The sequence below is a fragment of the Neomonachus schauinslandi genome, chromosome X (assembly GCF_002201575.2).
Source record: "Neomonachus schauinslandi chromosome X, ASM220157v2, whole genome shotgun sequence".
NCBI lineage: Eukaryota > Metazoa > Chordata > Mammalia > Carnivora > Phocidae > Neomonachus > Neomonachus schauinslandi.
The window spans coordinates 109,220,103-109,240,446 of NC_058419.1; the positions used below are offsets into that span (position 1 = coordinate 109,220,103).

The 20,344-nt window shown below is 33.4% G+C and overlaps 1 protein-coding gene across 4 annotated transcripts in view; it reads right to left on the reverse strand.

The window, feature by feature from the left end:
* Positions 1 to 20,344, reverse strand: part of CNKSR2 (connector enhancer of kinase suppressor of Ras 2) — a 273,654-nt gene that overhangs the window by 119,010 nt on the left and 134,300 nt on the right. For all 4 annotated transcript variants that reach the window (XM_021682287.1, XM_021682283.1, XM_021682276.1 and 1 more), the window contains exons 7-8: positions 18,654 to 18,713; positions 15,613 to 15,681 (exon numbers count right to left, since the gene is read on the reverse strand). In XM_021682287.1, the coding sequence (XP_021537962.1) occupies positions 15,613 to 15,681; positions 18,654 to 18,713 (129 nt within the window). The remainder of the gene's footprint in view (positions 1 to 15,612; positions 15,682 to 18,653; positions 18,714 to 20,344) is intronic.

A 20,344-nucleotide genomic window follows, 5' to 3' on the forward strand; every position in this document is an offset into this window, starting at 1 on the left:
GGCCTAGATCCAAGCTCTGTTCACAAGTACAATTCAAAAATCCACATGCTTGAAAACAAGGATTTGGCAATGTCCTGAGCTTGCAAGCTATACCACATGCTTTCTCATCACCATCTTTTAGAAATTTGTGGTACAATTCTCTCTCAATTAGGCTGAGTTTATACTACTGATAGCTGCTACTGACAAAGCAAGGCAACACTCCGATGCATGGCAGACAGCATCAATAGAATTAACCTTTTACCACATTATAAGGATAGAAGAAAAAATGACGTCACACTACTCCCATGCAGCAGCTATTGGAAATGTGTTCCAAATGACCCTATAAACTTAAAATATAATGTGCTGAATTTAATGAAAAGCTATTCTATTTGAGAATCACCTCAAAACATATTGTATAATTAAACCCAAGTACTTAATAAATGTCCTGAAACCTGGCTCAACTCTTTTCCATGTTAAATTACTTCACTCATCATCCTTTTAAGCTTTTAAACATAGAATAATTAGTTAGTTTGCTTGAAGATGGACTAGTTATGCAGCTATCAGGTAATTGAAATCCTCTCACTATGCTTTAAAGAAGCACATTAAAAATAGCTATAAACACATTTCACACTTAGAGAACATTTTATCCCAACTCTAATGGATTAGAATTTTCCAGGATGTTATATAAATACATTGGATCAAAATTTATCCTGGATTATAAACAGGATTTAACAAATAGTCTGAACAGTAATCTAGTTTCTTCCTAGGTACCCAAGTGCAAGGGAATGGGTGCCCTTGTCTGTTATTCATCATGTTTTTGCCTGGAAGATAATGATCAAGCTGAAAAGAATAAGTACTTCCACGGAAAGAATCACAGATTCTGAGACTATGATGAAGAGATACTCTGGACTGCAGCCACTGTGGGATAATGGGAGATGGTGGTTTATAAAATGCATGGGCATTCATTTAAATCATAAGCTCTACTGCAGCTGAAAGGAGTGATGGTGAAGAGAAAAAGGACAAAAAAGAAGTGAGGTTCTACAACGCTTAAAAACTCAGGGGTCCCTGATATGAAGCAAAATGATCATTATGATACTTGCCTAACACGAATAAGAGGCTGCCAGTTAAAAAAAATCACATTAACGCAGATAACTAAAGTAATGAAACTGGTCAAATGTCTCCCATTACATATCAGTGAGGAGGATTATGTGCCCAAAGGTGTAGAACATTGAGTCTGATTCCTCTGATAGCTCAGTAGTGTCTCTGCAGCCATTTCTATAAGCCAAGAGTCAAAGCAAAGTGAATTCAAATCCAAGTGTTCATTTTGCTTGCCAAAAAAATATGCAAGCAGATTTTTGAGTTCAAGGTTTAGAGGAGAAAACATGCTGTTTATACAAAGAGTTTATGAACAACTTATTAATGATAACCACATTTTATCATTTCTTTTATTTATTCAAATAATTACTAACTATACTAAAACAGTCAATATGATGGCCATCTTTTTCTTTTAGCATATGTATTCTCAACAATTACACATTTCTATCCACCAATTTCTTTCCATTTTTTCCTGATACGATCATTGTGACTAGTTGAGAATTTCTAAGGCTAGATGGTGTTTTCTTCTATCATGTTCAATGCAATTTGATTCATCCTGTTCTTTCACACTTTATACCCTATTTGAATATGCAATCCCCAAAACAGAATTGTTTTTCCATGAGAAGTAAATTGTTTTTTTGATGAGAAAATAGTAATTTGGTTAGATTTTAATTTTATAGCTGAATGTTATTTAATGGCAGAAAAGTATATAATTTTACTATTTTTTTCAGTTTTCTTTTTTTTTTTCAAGTTTTTATTTAAATTCCAGTTAGTTACCATACAGTGTAATATTAGTTTCAGGTGTAGAATTTAGTGATCCAACACTCACATGCAACACAAGTTTTACTATTTATCAATCAGCCTTCCTGCTCTCACTGACATAGCATCAGCAATATTTTAAACAAAAGTAAGCAAATATCCATGAAGACCCATATAAAGTTATGTACCTTTGATTCCCCAGTTTTACCTCCACTATCATAAGGAAATGATTTGGATAAAAGCAGAGATAAATGTGCAACATGTGTGTCACAGTACTGTTTAAACCAACCAAAAACTGTACATTATGTAAATGTCCATTAGTAAGGGATATAAAAATTGTTGTGTGGAAAAAAGGGAAGTCCCAAAATAGCAAATGTAACTCAACTCTACCTTTGTAAAAAATTTTTATATAAATATAGAAAAGATAGAGATACACAACATCATGAACTGTGGTTACGTTAAAGGGATGAGTATATATTTTCTTCTTTATACTTTTATTTCCTGAACTTTAAGTGATAAACACATTATTCTTATAAACAACAAAATCAACAAAATAAATGGACTTAGTCCATGAATAGTGATATTCGTTAGAAAATCATTAATTTTATGAATTACTTAATGAGGACTGTTTGTTATGTAGGGACAATTTCCACAAAAAGTATAACCAGAAAGACAACACTATTTAAAACAGTAAAACGTGGTGATGGGGGAATTACATCTTCTCTGTTAATTATACTTTCAGATGATTAGCAAAAAAAATTTATTACTCAGCTGTGCTTAATAAGAACTGTATTATCTGTTGATTTTGGTTCAGTGAATTATTTCAGCAGATACTTAAGTGTTAAATCAGGTTCACATATTAATTACTGAATGGGAATGAAGCTGGCTGAGCAATTCACAGCCTGTGTGTGACATTTTTCTCAGTAACAGAGGTAGGTTTTAGCTGTATCAGTCCAATCCAGGGCTTGTACACTCCTAAACAGCAACCGGACCTCACATCTCTCATTTAAATAGTCCTTTTCCTTAGACTTATCTCAAACTCTCTAATTTGGTTCATTTCTTCATTAGTTTCTACCTTGTCTACTATATATAATTCTTAACAATTGTATCCATTTATTGGGTTGTACCATGTTCTATTCAAGGGCAAATGTGACATGGTACTAAAGCTCCAGGAAAAATGATTCCCAGCTTTGGTTTTGTGATATCCTAACATATCTTCTGCCATATAATAAGTGTAGTGAATTCTTGAAATTAACTTTTCTCTTTAACTGTTATTGAAATACTTATGGTTAACAGATTATAGGGGGACATGGACAGCCGGTATGATAAAAAGAGGCAAGTATGTGAGTTAGAACTTCATGTGAAAATAAGTAAAATAATCATTTTCTAAGATTAGCTTTCCATTTTTCCTCTTGTTGCTGGCTATATTTTTAAAATACTGTGTGAGAGACCCGCATTAGAAACCATGTAAGGATATAAAAGTAACTTTAAAAAATGATTGTCAAGTATTCTTTACATTGGCTGCAATAAAATCTTTTCTGTAGTAGAAGATAGAGGGAGATTTGAAAGAAGGAAGAAGGGATCCTAGTGGTGGCTAACATAAGAGGCTAATCCACTAATACAGAAAGGAATTAAATAAGGTACAAAATTTCAAGAGATAATGGGTTAAGGATACATGTGAAGAAAAATATTCTAATAATCAAAGACATCCAGAAAGGAATCAGCTGACTTGTGAAACAGTGAGCTCAATACCAAAAGAGATGTTTCAATATTCTTGCAGAGGCTAAATGATTACAATAGATTTCCAAAGTCATGATACATTCCAACTGTAATACGCAGAATGGGTAGCAAAATGCCAATAGATCATACAACAACAGATTAGGTCCTGGTATATCTCTGATTGCTGTGTTCTCCATCTTTTTTTCCTCCTCACAACCGATAAATGCAGGTGTTTACCCTAGGCTGTTAGACTCCTTTCTAAAATTGCATGCTGTCTTCTTACAATGGTCTCTTCTCTTCCCAAAGCTTCCACTACCAACTTTGTGTATATGCCTCTCAAAACTAATCATCCCTGGGCGCCTGGGTGGCTCAGTTGGTTAAGCGACTGCCTTCGGCTCAGGTCATGATCCTGGAGTCCCGGGATCGAGTCCCACATCGGGCTCCCTGCTGAGCAGGGAGTCTGCTTCTCCCTCTGACCCTCCTCCCTCTCCTGCTCTCTGTCTCTCATTCTCTCTCTCTCAAATAAATAAATAAAATCTTAAAAAAAAAAAAACGAATCATCCCTGCTTCCTAGAAGAACTCTAGTGGCATACTTCCAACAGTTCAATTCATCCATACTAATAGCTACTGAATAATCTGCAACAATAATTCACTATGCTATATTCTTCGTAACTGTATTACGTTGCTTTGTATTTTCATTCTTAACATCTGTATGAGGGAAACTATTAAACCCATTTCACATGTGAAGAAACTGAAGCAAAAGGAGATTCTAAGTTTTCTCAGCCAACATTACAAATTTGGTTAAGTGGCAAAGCCAGAATTCATATTCAAGTCTGTTCGATTCTAAAGCACAAAGCATTATGAGAGCAAGCATGCCCCACCCTCTAGATATCCTATTGGTAATTCAAATGAATGTAACATTTTGACAATAAAACTCATTATCTCCCTGCTCTCATTCAACATCAGTAAAAAAAAAAGTTCCCCATCATCATCTCAAATTTGGAGCATGGGGTCACCTATGACCACTTCCCCTCTTTTTAATCCACTTGTCCTAAAGAATAGATCCTAGAAACTAATGTCTCTTCTTACTGCCTTAGTTCTGGCTTGCTTTACCTGATTGCTAGACTTAAAATAGAGTCCAAACTGGTCTTTCTGCCTCTAGTCTTTTGTAGCTCCGAAATACTGCTACAGTGAGAAAGTGTTTTTCCCTTATAAACCTTTGAAAAGCTCTCTGAAGGCCCAACTAAAGAATCACTTCCTCAAATAGCTCCTTCGTCAATATGGCCACAGCTGTCTAGTCTTTATTTCACTTTAATGTGCTTCTCGAACTTTAGCATGCGTTAGAATCAACTGGAAAGCTTGTTAAAACAGATTGCTGTGTTTTAACCCTCAGTTTTTGATCCAGTAGGTCTGAGGTGGAATTTGCATTTTTAAAACAAGTTCCCAAGTGGTGCTGAGGCTACTGGTCTGGGAACCACATTTTGGAACTGCTGTACTACACACATGATGAGCCTCTTGAAGGCAGTGACTCGCCCATGTCCAGAATATTTTTGGTGCTTAATGTTTTTAAGACTAACTATAATAACTTACAGTCAGTTTATTTATCATGTACCTTCCATGTAGTATGCATGTAATGGTGCATACATCAGCCCGAGCCTTGTTAAAGAGCATAATGAGCAGTGGGAAACATTTACAATAAAGAGAACCTCAATATAGGGTCAATAGAGGATTCAGTGGGAGTCCCTGAAAGGGGCATCTAACCCATCTTTGCAGGTTGAGGAAAGGCTTCCTATTGGCATAAGCTGAGTTTCTTAGGAGGTCAACAGTTTAAGAGGATGTGGAGTTTGAGGGAGTGGAGAAAGGCGTGAGAAAAAGTATCACTGTTTTGAGAACTTTCAGTTCTATATGGTTCGAAGAGGTGGTGGATTTAAGTATACACTCTCCTCAACACTACTTTTTTTCCTTGGCCATGTCTCTGCAAAAGCACTCTTCCTTCTGCTTGTAACTTTTCTCCCACCTACAAAATCTTACCTATCCATAAAGGTTCACTGTAAGTGCAATATCCATCATACAAATGGCTGACCTCATAAAGCCTCTCAACATCTAGAATCCTTTTTTCTTCATGTGAATCTCATAGCACACTGTCTCTCTCTAGTGACATTTTTTCACATACTGCCTCTAATTAAAGTTATATATTTTTCCTCACCCCACCTCCTCTCCAGCTACCTCACAAAATGGGATTTTGAGGTTTTTTTTTTTCATTTGTTTGTTTGTTTTGAGAATAAAAACAGAGTCTTATTTGTCTGGATATACTTGCAATCAATAAGGTGCTTTACAAATGGTAGACAATTATCTGTTAAAAACTTGACTAGTAACATCATATGGTGACATGAGAATTAAAGCATTTCAGAGACAAGAAAGGGCCTTGAAACTCCAACAGGAGTTTAGTCTGTAAAACCAAGATGTATTAAATTTTTCTCTAAATGCATATAATTGATGATACTAAAGCTCTAATAGACATTCTTTACCCTAAGTTTACCAAATAAACTTTCTTATAAATGAACATATGAAAAAAGTAGTATTTGCATCTTGGATACTCCAGACCTAAAGTTATAGTGATGTGATTATGAAAAGGAATGTAACAATGGATAAAGTTCCTGTTTGTCATAGGAAGATTCTGCTTTATCATACACATTATATAAACACTTTTAAGAAGGTTTTTTTTTTTAACCAGAAAACTGTTTTAAAGTGGTTGTAAGTAGTCCAAGTTTCTCCTTTTCAACATTTATTAGAATATTTCATTCATATTAAGTTCACGGGTGAATGAATCTTTTAAAAATCACCATATGCACCTTATACAAATTCTGTATTATTAGTTATAGTAATATGTATTTTCACATATGCTGAACTACTAATATCTTCCTGACTGTCCAAAGTAGCACAAGCCAGTGTCTCTAAGCAATGGCAAGTCATATTACTTACTAGTTTAGATGTAACTGCCAACCTGCACACTGAAATGTATTTTACATACAACACAAACCAGATTAAATTTCCCAAGAAAATCTTTAAGGTATCCCAAATGTTAAAAGCCAGAGGTTCTGCTTTCTTGTAGATGGGGCTTGTAATTCCTTGGGTGAAGGGCAACATAAGTGGCAGGTCCCTGGACAATGAGTTGCCCAGATTAGGTGCACAAGAGGCTTTGGGGTTGGTGCTGAAGAGATGAGTGGCTTCCTTTCCTCTTGGTACACAGAGGGAGGAAATAGTCTCTGATCCCTGTAGGACATGCCCTAGCCTATCTGATTCCCAAACACTTGGTGAATTATTTGACCAACATATAAAAAGAAACTCTACCCTATGGTCCCAAGAAGCCGAAGTTAAAATAAGTATAAAGGTAAGAATTTAAGCCTATCAACCCAGAACTTCTTTACCTTTGTCACAGTTGTATTTGGAGTTATAAGAAAACATCTCTATACCTAGACAGGAAGATAGGACATTTCTTAAACTATTTTTAAAGTTATTATCCTTCACAAGACAAAGTAACAGATTCATTAACATTTATACATGCTCCTGTGTATACACACACTCTTACCCACAAGTTGTAATGTATAAATTACACCTCTTCACAAAGGAAATTTCAAAGAGACTTGAGGTGTGCCTATATGAATGTCTGATGACATGAGCCATGCTATACCCAAATGTCCTTCTACTCTTTTTAAAAGCACTTTAGAGACTTAATTTAATACACAACCCACATGCTGTGACTAATGACATTCTGTCTTTACAAATCTTTTGTTGCTGAGATATTTATTATAATGTTCTATTCCTCCGCATTACTAAAAAGATATTGATATACCTAATAAATCCAACATTTTATATCTGTGACTGCCTCTTTCTTTAGCAAAACAAGCTATGTGGAGGAAATGTCATATTTATAAACATTTCAGAAGTAATGAATTTTGATATACAATATCTTTCAAAGATCCTAGAACTATAAACCTTGAGTACCAATCTAGAAACTTCGCCTTCACCTAAATTTATTTTTTTCACAAAATATTAATGAGAAGGTCTTACAATATTAAATTATAGTATATTTGGAGATATCCTAATTCTGCTCTTCCATTCATTTACTGAGTAGAAACAGAGATTTGCCCATGGTTCAAATATAAGTGAATATAAGCTGAAAGGTATACATTTGGTTAAGTAACTACACACACAAAAAAATGATTTTAACTTCTAGCATGAAGTAATTTAAATAGGTAATTCACAGTATTCAGAAATGCCCTAAGGTGTAACTATTTTGTATAAAACCTTAGTACTGATATTTTTACAAACATTAGTTTAGAAAAGGTAATCTTGGGGAAAAGGAACAAGCATTTGAAAAGAAGGAATATGGAAATTAAAAGTTTTATTTTCATTAGGGGAAAACCCCCATAATTTTACATCTTTATTCATTAAACGACTCTTCATCTCACATCCTCCTTAACTTTAAAAGGCACTTATCCAGTGAAGTAAGAGGATGCCAAGGCATTTGTTTTTTATGTGGCTTAATTTTACTCTGAAGCTTGGACCATGCTGAGTTGCTCACAATTTGATTTACATGTATGTTTTTGTACTTAGTATTTTCATATTTTCAATTTCATTCTGAAATTCTCTGAATTTCAGAGAGTCACATATACAACGTGTGTATATATTTAAAGAGAAAGCACATTTCTCACTGCTATAGAATGAACAAGTAGTCCAAGACAGAAAGCCAACTTGAGGACTACAGTAAACTAGTACTTTTACCTATTGCACACCCCCTTCCTAGAGTCTTTTCCTCCATAAACAACAAGTTCTGTAGAGCTACATCAGAATTTCTTGATTGGCTCATGCGGAAGCTCATGGGAGGAAGAAAACAGTCATCATTTTTTTCCTTTACGTTTTACGACTCACCTACATAGTTTTCACCAAAAGTGACACATTTGCATATCCTGTTACTTGCATCATCTCCTGTTATCTATCACATACCCTAACTGCAGCCTTTCTATCACTGGTGTCTCTGCTTCTGTGACCGGCTGATTAAAAAACTGTGGGTACAGTTTAGCATTTTGAGCATACAGCTCTCTTTCCCTTCTTCCATTTCCATATGGTATTTGGTAATGTTGTGGTCTCTGAAGGCCAAAGGTTTATTTTGGAGGCTTAATGGTTTACATTTGTATATGCTATAGAAAACCGAATCAAAGCCAATGTTATTTTTATTTCATTCCAAAACATAAAATTGAGTGAATTTGAAAGCCTCTGCTAGGGAAAGATGGAGGAAGAAGACAATCACATTACAGGGAAAGGCTTTTGGGGAAAATCTTTGGTCATACAACAGAACCTCATCCCCCCACCAAAATCAAGGACATATTTTAAAAGAACCATAATAATAAAGGTTTTTAACTAAAAGTTTTAAAGATATTTACATGGGTTGAATTTTAAAACAATTTTGTGTTTACATATTAGGAAATTATTATATTTCACCATTCCTTCCTATATTTCATTTTTGTTCTTGCAAAGATACTGGAAATACACATCTTAAAATAAAAAAGAGTCTTAGTCAACAAAACTAAAGGATGAAACAAAGCACTGTTATCTAAAAAATCTATAGCTCCTATAGATTTTTATATATTATGTTATATATATTATAAGAATTCTGAGAAAGAATAAAGAAAACATCTGTTCTTATGAAAAACCATGCTTAAATTTAATTTGGGACTCCAAATGGAAAAAAAAATTAAAAGTAACCCAAACCATGCTATTCAAAAAGTGACATGCTTAAAAATGTACAACTTTTGCTATGAATATCATTTACTGTCAGACATTTAACAGACATGTTTACCTGAAAATATAAGCAAATACTGCAATAGACGTCTATATGTATCAAAACAAAACCAAAGCATGTGTATATATGTATATATATAGCTAAATAAACAGCAATATAAATCTTTATTAATAAAAAACTTAATTTAAGAACTTCCATAATGGCTAAAAATACTTTCACTGTAGCAGTTATCTTTAGAAATCATTTTACCAGAAACCCAACAACTCAGACAAAAAAGGTAACTTAGTGTCAGCTCCAAATGGGGCCATACTGAACTCTCTCAGACATTTGTTTCAATTTAAAAAAATTCTTTATTGCCCAGTATTAGGGTAATAAGATGAGAGAAATGTAAAAGTAATCAGTGGTTACACTACCTAAAGTTTCAGCCACCAGGCTGATCAGAATATTAATTTAGAGGATGAAGCCTATATTTGAATCCTAGGGCTAAATAACCTAAAAAGAATTTGAGATTGTTATCATTATCTCTTGAATTTCCTGTGTTATGGTGCTCTAACATGTTTCCCTTTCATGCAATAATTTTTATCTTTTTCAGACAGTTAACTATTATCTACTAATTGCCCACCCCACAGACAGAAAGTATATTAGGCAATTGTGACTGGCTGACTTTTTGCCTTTTCCATACAGGTAGGAAAAGGGCTGAAGCTATTGATACTGATTTGCAAGTGAGTTGCACACTTAATAAGCCAAAGCAGGTAAGAACATCAGCCAATAGATACATTTGAAACATACAAAATAATCACTTATAAAAAAACTTCTAAAATTCCATGGAAAATAACTAGATTATATTAACTGTCTGTTGATACCAAAAGATGTATATATACTACTAATAAAAATAAATTGGGAGTAACCATTTTCAAAGGCAATTACGTTTTCCTGGTGAAGGTAGTAAGAAGTATAGAATTAAGAAAGAAATAAGTCAGGATGTAGAAATCTGCTGAAAAAATAAATTGGTTAATAGCAATTTACCATTATTAAGGCATCATACAACTTATCTCCTTTATATAAAGATTTAATATAACAAATTTCAGTTGGTAATAGAAAACTCACAAAATATATTGGATAATAAAGTAATGAATTGATTTCTCTAGGCAAAATAAAATATTATATAATTTATATCAATATGTAGCACTTCGAAACCAGTTTCTACACATTCTCATCAAATCTACAATGTTTAATGCAAAATAGAAGAAAAAAACCTACATTAATCTCATAAACTACCTACCATATAAGGCAGAACCTGAAATAAAATATTACTATGAATGGTTGAAATCTATGATGCATTGTTTCCTTTAATTTTTGATAAATAACTCTTCATGATTTTTTTCCCTTCCAAAAGAGAACAATTCCTTTCCTGTTTTAGGATACCAATTTCTTAGAACCCTAATAGAGTTATTTTATGGTATTTTCATAGTCATTCATTAAGCAATATGTTAAATGCCATGCTAATATATTCAACCTCTGTACTCCAGCAACATCTTGGGTTTACAGGAATAAGATATGAGGTATACCAGAAATACTGCTTTTTGAGGTCTCAGTTTTCAATATTTTGGGCATAAGGAATTATAAGATAAATACTTCCTCATTTGAGAAGGAAGAACAAAAGAAAATAGGCAAGAATAAAAAAAGTGAACAAGATGAAGAATGGAGGAGAAACAGTCAAGTGAGAAGTGATGAGGATGGTAAAGGAAAGGAGAAAAAATGGAATTAGAAAAAAAAAACCTTAAAAAATAAAGACAACAATTTAGTAAATTTAAAAAGACAGAGAGAGAGAAAGAAAGGGAACATCTGGTGTTAGTCAATATCATGATATTGATTCCATTCAATAAGCCACTCCTTCCTGCTGAAGTTCAGGGACTGGGCGGTAGGGTGAGAGGGAGGGGAGGGGAGAGCTGGGCTTTAATGGGTCACCACATTCTGTATCCATTCTGATGATGCTGGTTTCCCTTGTAAACAATACTCTCCTGTTCTGGAGTTAAAGGAACAAGAGGGTGAGGACAAAATCAAAAAGGAGAGACTAGAGGTGAGAATAAGAGAGAATAAGGAAGACACCTTTGAGAATTATATAAATGAATTTAGAATGACTTCTCCAGATGACTCAGTAGTCCTTTAATATGTTCCCTTTCCCCAGCCCCCACTGCCACCACCTGTAAGTCTTGTTGAGCAATGTTTACCATTTGGTGGGTAATAAAAAACACTAGCTTATAGTACTCATCTTCCATTTCTCACTAATCAATGTCCTACATCCCAACTATTTGCTGTAATCTATCTTTTTGACTCTCCCAACCTAGTTATTTTCCACTCCAGTAGCCTTTATAGAAACATATAATAAACCATTTCATGCCAGAATGTAGTCACCAGGTTCCAGAAGACCTTTCAGAATAATTGTGAATATGTTTTAATATTTACACAAAATGAAAGGAAATTTTCCAAATGCTGCATTCAACCACCACATACCCCACTCCTTTTAACTGATATTCCTAAGAAGAAAATATCTGTTTTTAGTATGGATAGAATCCTTAAAACACTTACACACCAAAAACAGTATTAACAAAATTTAACAGATTCATTAGGAATATGCCTCAATAGATTTAATAACTATAAGTAGTCTCATCAGCTAAAAAAACGTGTTAAAAGTGCATCGTGAGGGCAGAGTTGCTGGTTCAAACTATGCCGAGGTATCTCCCAGAGAGAGGGATGTAGTGGCAGATGAAGTGGAAAAAATCTTGGGAGATTCCAGCAGCTTTGAGGAGTTGGATCTTCACTGGCGGGGAAGACATGCAATGGGACTCAGTCTGCTTTGCTTGGATGTTCATGATTTTTTCTTCTTCCTACCTGGCAGCCACAGTTTCTCAGCCACAGAAGTATGTTGATTTGAAAAGCTTAAAAGCCATTTATAATAAAGAATATAGCAATATGAAAAAGGACATAAAACTTCCAGTTTCATTTCAAATAAGAAAATATACTTTTTAAAAAGAGAGCAAACTAGAAAATACATACATCTAATTGGACATCTTGAAGATATACCATACTAGCAATTTCAAAAAAATAGTATTTGAATTCATCTGTGAATCATTCAACTTTCTCAGACCCTTAGGGAAAAATTTCAAGATGCTTTTCTATGCATTTTAAAATAAGAAAAGTTGTCAGATTTTATATTGTATATTACTACCTTTAGCAGTAGGAAATTTTAGAATTACAGAAAAATACTAACTGGGCTAATAACAATCAAAACATAAGATTGAACATCACTCTTCATTATTGAATCTAAATTGGTATAGAACAATATTGGCAATTATCTTGCTATTCTGGTCAATTAATTACTGGATTAAAAAATAATATTAAATAAGTATTTCAAATGTATTAGGCCACTCCTTAATGTAATTATTATATCATAACCAACCCCTAATGTCTCTGGTAATTAATGGAGGGACAGAAGGGGCAATTGTAGACTACAAATAATTTATACTTGTTTCAACTCATTTATCTACCTACCAAACCTTTTATAGTAACAAAACCCAGATAATTTCCATTTCATCACCTCTGTATATTGTCTAGTAAGAAGTTAAAAGCACTGTACAGACCACAAAGGAGGCAACAGCAAGAAATAGAGAGCAGACTAAGCTGCATTTAATAAAATGAGCCATTCTTACACAAATAGGCCTCTCATTTTAACACAAAGAAGACAATCTGGTAATTGATTACATTATTAAGGAAGGCTACTTTTAGGGAATTCAACATATTCTCCTGTCAGAGAATGTCTCTGTTATCATCCAAAATCAATTTGTAGGTTCTAGTAGCATTCTGCCAAGACACCAGACTCCAATTGGCCCAAGAGTTGTTGTAGGTAAAAGGGAGGAAGGTAGGTTGGAAAGTTAATTTTTATTGAGCTCTTAATGTGTGCCTGGCATTGTGATAGGTGTTTTACATATATATCTGAAGGAAAGGAGTGAGGAAGTAGCAATAAAGTTAAATTTCTAACCCATTTCTAATTTCACTCCAGCTGATTCACTGCCCTAGTTATGTAAATTCTCACTTCCTTTCCTCTTCTCTTACCCTGGGCCCCCCTCCCCCTTAATCTCTCACTGAATCCTGAGTTTTACTTACATGATCATTAGAATTCTTCTCCTTTTGCTTGATAATTGTATAATTTGAGTTTGGGGAGGTAGTATAATAAAACTGAAGGCCTTGGAGTCAGAGAGCTTTGAGTTGCAGGCGAGTTAATCATTCTGAGTCTCAATTTCCACATACACCTTTTTTGTCTAATTATTCTAAGTAGTAAATGACATAAAATATGTAAAGTACTTAACATGATGCTTGGCACACTGTAAGAACTCAGTAAACGTTGGCTATGGTTATTATTATTATAAAAAGGTAAACTGATGCTTAGTTACTATGATTCACTTAAAGCCAAAAGTCAATTTCAGAGCAAAAACTGGAAGCAAGTTCCCCCAACCATCATTCTGTGTCACTTTCAATATTTTAGAATATTCCTGTGATGCAAAGATGTATTTACACATTCTCACAGTATTTATGTATCATCAATCTATATAGATTTTATTAGTTCACTTGTAGTCCCTTAAAGACTTTCATATTCGTTTGGTCAACATCAAAATCTTTGCCCCACAAAGAGTATCCTTTAAACAATTTTATTTTTCATTAGAGACTAATTCCACCCACTTAGAATTGACCAACTGGAAATTGGTCCAACTATCGAACAGATGTCATATTTGTTCAGGTCACATTGCAAAAATGGAGGCAGCATGAACATTACAAGAGGGAGAAGCTGCCTGTCTACTGAAGCAGCTGCTTTATCCCACTGCCCAAATCCTCATCGTAGGGGACAAGAAACTTAAGTTAGGACAAACACTTTGTATAGTTTCTAGTAATGACAACTTTCTCATTATCAAAACTGTCATAGTGTGGAAAGGCTTTGCTGATGACCAGAATTCTGCATTAATTATTATTAACCTAACACCTATATGTTTAATTTTTTAAACTTTCATTAATTTTTATTCACTTAGTTAATGAACTCATTGAAGAAACAGTGTAATTTTAATTATCAGTGTTCAGGAGCCTCTCCACAATATCATAAAGTTGTCAGTTTACTCAAATCCAAAAATGAAATGTCTTCTGCCTTCATACCAGAGTCAGTGAGAAAGACTGGAGTTTTTCACACCAGTCTTCTTATCCCCAAAATACAGACTTTCCTTTTAATAGTTTCTTCTATGACTACAACAGGCAAAAACAAATTTAGTTAAAAGGTACAATAGGAAATAATTATTCACTCTGAAGGATTAGTGAGCTATAAGTAGAATATTTACCAGAAAAAAACCCCACATTTTTTGCAAATGAAGTTTATTATATTAATAATCAGATTATTTTAACTTCATTTGTTTTAGAGAATATACTTTATTTTGGCAGATATAGAAGAAAGTAAATCAACTGAGACAGAAAACAGCCCAAAGTGAAAATTATATGATGTTCATTTTCTAAAACTAACATTAAAGAAAACAGCCCTTGGAAGTCTATCCTAGACACAAAAATGCCACTGTCAAGATCTTAGCCTAGAAAGGGATTCATGAGGTTCACAGAGCAAGAAAATTTTATGAACTTATTTAGTTACATGAAACAGTTTTAAAACAAAAACTGTAGTCTTCTTTTGGGAAATGAAGAGCCAATTTGGCTATTAATTTTTAAATTTGTTTAAAAAATCAACATTTAAAATAAACCTATCTACTAGACACTTCAGTGAACAAATCAATGTTAAAGTAGATGAATGAACGTATGCCCTTACAAAACATACCTACTAGGAAATTCCATAGTTTGTAAAGTAAAACTTAAAAGTTTTATCCAGAAAAGGTTGAATTTGTGTGCATCATCACTTTAATTTTTAGCCCAAAGTTATTATCTCAGGTCATGGGGTATATGACATTATCCTGCACCTGTCTATATAGAAATGCATATCTAACCTCAGCCAACACCAGTATTTCCAAGCCTGGTATTAAAATTATGGTTTTTTAAAAACTATGCCTTATCTTCTGTCAAATAATTAAGAATATTGATTCAGCGATCTGAAAAAAGGCTATTCAATCATTTTGTACACAAACAGGTGTTTTTATTTCATTGATATCCTTTTAAAGCTTTAGCAGATCTTTATATTATTTCCTCCCACTGACTCATAAGGTAACTATACATACCACAGTCTGATGATTAACTTGAATCACTTCATCGCCAGCGTGGATTTTCTTGCACCGATCTGCAGGTGACTAAATTTAACATAATGGAAATGATAAAGAACATAAATTTTATCACTCATTTCTTTTCCCTGAAAATACTACAATAAGTTCACCTCTTTAGATCAAGAAATTATTTAATCTTGAAAAAATTAAACAAAAATGACTACTAGTATTTAATATACTGTTTGCGCTCTACAGATAACTAATAATAGAAAGTAGGATTTACTTTAAAAACTGATTTCCAGTTTATTTTTTATTCATTTCCAATTTCCAATTATTTCAAAACAAAGAAGTCTTGAAACAATATTAACCTCTATTCAACAAATTTTGAAATTCACAAAAGAATGATCTATCATAGGTCAGAATTCAAGGTAAGATAATATCCCAGAGAATTCCAGTTACTCAAATAATAAAGCAAGTATACTGTTAAGAGGGTAGTTCATCTAGGATATGAACTCAACCCTCAGAATGGTATCATAACAAGAAAACAATGTATTTTTCTTCACAGCACCTTTAGGAGGTAGACATATTATCAAATCAGACAAGTACCATGCAACAATTCTGAAAAGTGTGTAAATCATTACTATAATAGGGCTGTAACTATACTCAGTCCCTGTGCTATCTGGCTTACAATTGATCTTTTTAAAGGAGAGTATAGAAGAAAAATATCAAGCCAATGGTTCTAATCATGGTATAAAAGAAAATGATAGTTGGTATATAAAATTGAAAGAAACTGAAACAACTTCTTTCCCAGATAAGTAAAAAAGGGAATAAGTCATATAAATTATAGACTTTCAGTGTTAAATGGGACCCTAGAGATCATTTTGTCTAAACTTCTCATTTTACCTAAAAGAAAACTAAGAAACTAGGGCAGAGCAAAGCAAAATAACTTAACCACTTTAGTGAGCAGATTTACTAAGACTCAACAGAGATCTACTAATGATAAATGACTGAGGGTACCAAAAATAGTAAAACATTTTCAAGAATAAAGAATTAAATGATAAGCCATTAATATATGGTTCATATATAAACTATTCATAAAATCAATCTTTCTTTGATCACTCACCCATTTATCAAATATTACTGAGTAATTAATATGAACAGTACATAGTACTCCACTTTTTTTATAGACCCCAGGCAATACAGAGATGCATTCCTATAAATTCTTCAAGATATAGTTCAAAATCATTTCTGTGATTATTTCTCTAGTTTCATTGGCAGCATTTATGATTCTTTCCTTTGTCTGTCTACATAAATTTCAGTACCTGTTTACACACATAAACCTCTAGTTGTATTCCTTAGGAACAGCAAACTAGTTTAGTTTAAAAATTCCTTCAATACCTAGCCCCATGCCTGGAACATAGCAGACATGAAACAAAAGTTTGTTACAAGAACAAATGAATAAATGAATGATTGGAGGAATGTACAAATAAATGAGAATGATGAATCAGTGATAGGAGTATCATTACAGTATTTCACTGCTTTAAAAATTTTAATTGGTTGACAATATACATATTACTGATATTTCTGACCCCATATTTAATACCAAATGTAAAGTCAGTATAGCAATCCAACTGCAATGTACATTATGTATTTCACTATTCTGAAGAAACCAAGAGAAGTTAGTGGGAAAAAAGCAATAAATGATTAAAGTAGTAAGTGAATTACGTTAATTTTTTTAAAAAGAAAATGCTGGTAAAATATTGAGATCTATGACTACTTGAGATTAACTAACTCCACCCCAGTCTTCTTTGAAGGAACACAGCATAAACATGTAATTTGTCAGAATTTCTAAAAGAAAAAAAAAATTCAAAGCTCAGCACCTGCTTAAGAGTAAGATGGAAGTCTGGGACAACCAAATGGAGGAATAATGATTTATTACCCTATTCAAATCTATTTTAGTGATCATGTTCAGGCTCAACACAATCACTTCACATTTCTGTAGCTCTTTATTGCATAGCCTTTCACATTTATTAGCTTATTTTCACATCAACCTAGTGAGGTATTAGTGCAGATAATATTTCCAGTTTACAGTTGAGGAAACTAAAGCAATGGCAGGGTAAGTGACTTGCCAAAAATTACACTGCCATTAAGATGCAGAACTAATTGTAGGTCCTAGGCCTAGGGATTCTGACCCATTGCTTGCAGTGGTTCTCAAACTTCAGCATGTCTTAGAATTACCTGTTAAAACAAAATCTCTTGGGGCACCTGGGTGGCTCAGTTGGTTGGGCATCTGCCTTTGGCTCGGGTCATGGTCCCAGCATCCTGGGTTTGAGCCCCACATCGGGCTCCCTGCTCAGTGGGGAGCCTGCTTCTCTCTTTCCCTCTGCTGCTCCCTCTGCTTGTGCTCTCTCTTGTGTACATGCTTTCTCTCTCAAATAAATAAATAAAATCTTTAAAAAAAAACCCCAAAATAAAAAACAAAATCTCTTATTAAGAAACAGGCTGGTCTCCAGAATTTCGGATTCAGTAGTTCTGGCGGGGGGGGGGGGGGGCGGCAAGAATATGTATCTCTAACAAGTTGCCAAGGGAGGCTGATGCTGCTGATCCAGGGAGGGACCTCACTGTGAAAACCAGTGAGTTATACCATGCTGTCACCTCACTGAATTAAGCTGAATTATAATGCATATTCAGAAAGCGTGAATTATCTGATGTTTCTTTCTTACATAAGTTTCTTAATATAACTAAACTATTTGATAGATGGAAGTTGATTCTTTTAGATGTCACAGTAACTTGTCATGAACCAGAAAATACTTAACAAAGACAAATCTCTGGCTGTGAACAGAAAACATCTGATTTACTCTAAGTAGTTACTCTAATCTAAATAAAATGATTGAAATTCTTCCCAAACCAGCACTTACTAACTCAATGTGTCCTTTTAGTTTTTTCCTCTTAATCTGTTCATGTCCTCAGAAGTCAACCTCAATTACGTTGAGATATAGAAGTTGTTTAACAATAAAAAGAAAAACACACCCTATAATCTGAAATGTTATAATACTTACATTTTCTGTAGTTCCAGTAATTACATGGAGGCCATCATATGTTGATTTAATATACATACCCTAGAAAAAGACAGCATCAAAAAAAAAAAAAAAAAGTGAAGCGACTGGAATGTTTTCAAGTATATTACACAATCATTTACAAAAAAATTATCCTATCAAAATTGCCACATGCTCCATGAATCCATATTCAATAATGCCACGTTTAAACTAGTAAAAAATTCCTATCTGAATGTTCTGGTTTCTAAAGTTTGCCCGAAGAAGCCTATCCTCAATCAAATAACTACTTGGTAAGTAAATTGCCTGTGAAACTTATAAAATGTAGCATGGTAATTCAATATTCTGAAGAAAGAACGCACCTCACTCCCCCAACAGTCCTTACTATTTGTTCTGTGGCAAAATAAAAGTAATAATGGGAAATTCAAATATTGGTTATTAGCATATTATACTTGATACATATTACACAACAAAAAGTAGGTTTCTACAGAGCCACTTCAACTACAACCAACTAGAGACAGAAGAGTGATAAAATATTGCTAATGTAAACTTTTTTCTCCATCTCTTTTGTGAAATCCTGTATTTCCTGCCTTTATTTTCATTGATGAAGTTTTAATAATTATATCCAACACTTCTATATCAATAATTAAGAGGTAATGTGTGGCAAGCCCTCCTCCTAATAAAAAGGGTGAGATTCCATTTCCCATTTAAATAAAGCCATTTTAGAAAATGCTTTATTACACTTTAAAGATTATCTAGAAATCCTGAAATTATGTCAGCTTTATGAGCAAACAAAAACTTTAAATTATGGACAGTGGGAGAACTTGAAAGGGAAAAAAATCACAAGAAAATATTCACATTGTAAATGTTAAAATATTTTCATTTAAGTAAAAAAAAAGATGGGAAAAAAAGAGATTTTTCTTCCTCTCTAAGGAAGATTGTTACTTTTCTCTTTGGGAAAAAATTACCCAAGTTTTACTTACACAAGTGCCTTGCATTTCAAAATATTGATTAAAAATTAAAAAAATATGAATTTTAATGAACTCGAAGTCTAAAATATAATGGACTTAACAATAACCAACAATATTATTTCAGAAAAGCATTAATTTTAGCACTTATATAGACAATTACTATAACATTAATTTCCCATACCTTTAGGTTAATTATATATTTAGATAAGTGAATGTATGTGTATTTCATTGGAAATAAGTAAGAAATAAAAACAAGAAGCAGTAAAGTTCATGGGATGGTACTATTAAAAAACTGGGTAGGCGTGAATTCTGAAGTCATTTCAGTAATGTCTCATGTCTAAAATGTTGGTGCCTGTTCCAAAAATGGATAAGCCTGGATCACTAACGTGAAAGAAAATGAATGTGATTTAAAAGGTGTTCATTTACCTGTGAACTCTAGTATTTAAATGCAACTTCCTTATTTCATATAAAATAAATAACCTCAACAGAAGTACATATAGAAATTAATTAAGAAATTGGCTAGCTGTTGTTGCCTATGACCATGTGGTAATATTCAAGCTTACACTGGTGCCAAGTGTACAGCATACTTACTTTTTACGTTCATACTTATCCCATTATTTATGGGAGAGTAAATATAATGATGCTATTATAGAACTTAGAAGAGGACAAGATCTTTGTCATCATTTTCCTCCAGGAATTAACAAAATTACAACAGATTAATAAAGA